The sequence below is a fragment of the Penaeus japonicus genome, unplaced genomic scaffold, assembly GCF_977035675.1.
Source record: "Penaeus japonicus unplaced genomic scaffold, GWHDUDI00000001_assembly GWHDUDI00000014, whole genome shotgun sequence".
In the NCBI taxonomy this organism is placed as follows: Eukaryota; Metazoa; Arthropoda; class Malacostraca; order Decapoda; family Penaeidae; genus Penaeus; species Penaeus japonicus.
The window spans coordinates 24286436-24288935 of record NW_028234416.1 but is presented as its reverse complement, the minus strand read 5'-3'; the positions used below and the strand labels follow the sequence as shown (position 1 = coordinate 24288935).

At 37.0% G+C, this 2500-nt stretch overlaps 1 protein-coding gene across 5 annotated transcripts in view; it reads left to right on the top strand.

Annotated features, from left to right (window-relative positions):
* Rme-8 (receptor mediated endocytosis 8) overlaps positions 1-2500 on the top strand; it is a 57668-nt gene that overhangs the window by 54537 nt on the left and 631 nt on the right. For all 5 annotated transcript variants that reach the window (XM_086544096.1, XM_086544095.1, XM_086544094.1 and 2 more), the window contains 2 exons: positions 259-438; positions 824-1111. In XM_086544096.1, coding sequence (XP_086400222.1) covers positions 259-438; positions 824-1111 — 468 coding nt within the window. The remainder of the gene's footprint in view (positions 1-258; positions 439-823; positions 1112-2500) is intronic.

Genomic DNA, 2500 nt, shown 5'->3' with positions numbered 1-2500 from the left:
CCAGCTTTGGTTGGTTTGTATATACTTTAAGACATATCCAGCTATTTTATGTATTGATTTTTTTTCTTCATTATTTTATCACTATCATTGTTTTTAGTAGTAGTAGTAGTGAAAAAAAAAAATCTCTCAATCTAAGCTGTGGTACTCACTCTAAGGATTAAAGAGTCTTTTAATTGACTACTTGAGGTTATGGACGGATATGTGAATGCATGTGTTTTTTTTTGTTTATACTTATTTGTGTACATTTTTCATTTCTAGGCTGAGACCCTTGAACTAGTGGTAAACACAGTGGTTTCAGTATTAACTGCTCAACGTAATCTCTTGGAATACCTGCCACAGTTGGGTCACATTCCCAGGCTTGTGTCTCATCTCCCCTCAAAAAATCAGACAGTGGCTAGAGCTGCTACCCTTGCTACACATCAGTTCACCTGCAATCAGGTATTCTATTGTTGTCTTACAATACATGGAATGTCATAATATAGATATTCTGTATGTGTTACTTGGAATTACTTTGATGTTTACTTAATCTCCACAAAGATACACACAAAAGAGAACCAAAATCAAACTGTTTCTAATGATCATTTAATATCATTGAAATTTGACATTTAACAAGCAAAGGCAATGACAGTATGCTTACAATTTTGAATGGTCTAGGTATTATTACCTTACACTGCCCCAGGATTACAGTCATATCTGGTACTATCACTTCAAATATATTTGTCTGATATATATATATATAAAAAAATAGGAAATACAATAAATTGATTAATCGATTTTGCATCTTCTGTAATGTATGTTGCACCCTTTTTTTCCATACTCTTAGGTGTGTAGCAATATCCTGGAGGGCACGGAAGTTGTGGCGGGATTGGTGTCGGCCATGAAGTTACGTCCTGACATTGTGGGTGTGGCGTGCGAAGCCTTACACAATCTTTTCTCAGGAAGTGGGTTATCTGGAACAGCCCTTGTCGAACAGGGACTGCGAGCCAATGTCATACCTTTCCTCTTGTCTCTTCTTGATGCTAAACTACAGGTCCAAAATCCAGCATCCACTAAAGCTCAGATTGTTACTTGTCTCAAAACCATGGCAGCCTCACCACAGCATTCTGAAGAGGTAAGAAATTTATGTTTGATTTTGCTAAAAGATATGTGGTGATACCAGAGTGGAAGAAAAAAAGTCAGATGAGAAAGCACATGTTTTACAATTTAATATTGATTCATTAATATTGTCTCATTCAGGTTCAGCTAAATGCAGAGGCCTAGATAGATTCATAGAAACTTTAAACAGTTAACTAGCGATGTGGGAGCAGGGTGCGCGGGACGGGATGCGCCTTATATCGAGGGGGCGCCTTAATTTTGCGGTAGGGCGTTCCCGCGATAGGTGTCGGCGCTGCGGTGTCATGTGGTGTTTTTCAGCGTTTTTGCGTGGTGGTTTCTTCGGGGGTTCTGTTGTGGTTTGGGTGTGTATTATGGTGGTGTGATGTGCTGGGGGGTGATCAGTGGGGGTATATCAGGGGGTACGTGTGTTATAGTTTTTTTTTTTAGTGTTTATTCTATTTAAGTGTGGCGGTTTCTAATGGCTGTGAGGTATTGGCGTGGGGGGCAGGTAGTAAAAGAGGGAAGTTTGGCGTTTTTATATTTTATTTGGGTGTTTGTTTTTTTTAAGATGGGTTTTGTACATTTTTTGTTTTTAGTTTTTTTTTTTCAAAGAATTTTTTCAAAGATTTTTTAGTTTTTTTAGTTTTACGTAATTTTTTGTTTTTTTTTTTTTTTTTATTTTTTTTTTTTTTTCGGTTTTGGTTCGTTTTTTTTTTTTTTTTTTGTTTTTAATTTCGGTTTCATATCAACTTGGTCACCGATTCAGAATCAGATATTTTTGTTATTGTTTTCAGAAACAGAGTTGTTTGAGTTTTAGTTTGGTGTTATTTTATTTGTTTCGTTTTTTTACAGTGTAACAACAGTATGTGTGTTTTGTACGTTTTTTGAAAAGATTGGATAAGCATGGTAATTTTTTTGTTTTTTTTACGTGTTGCCACGTCCGTACTGGCCGCGCGGGCCGAAAAAAAATTGTGTTTTTGGCAATTTAGAGTTGGTTTTGGGGCTTTTTTTCGACTTGTCGTAGCACGTTGGAACCGTTTGGCGAATGGGTTAAAGAGCCAGTATCCTTTTAGTACTTAAAGATCTACTATTTCTATTATTAAAAAAAAAAAACTGTATGTAAAAAGGCAGAATGCTAATAATTTATTCATCAGAGAGTTATAGTGTTTCAAACCCTAAACACTAGGCTTTATTCAATTTGTCTCATTCCTGTGGCTTGGACATATTAACCCAATCCCAACAGGCCCGGCAATAAGTGGAAACCCCCTACGCTGGGCCTATGCAATATTGCATCGGGAACGTCACACTGGTGTGTTGCCCCGTCATCAGGCATTTAGCCATGTCACACGGGTGTGACACACCATCATTATAGGGTTAATAGATGTGTCATTAACCCATTTGTTAT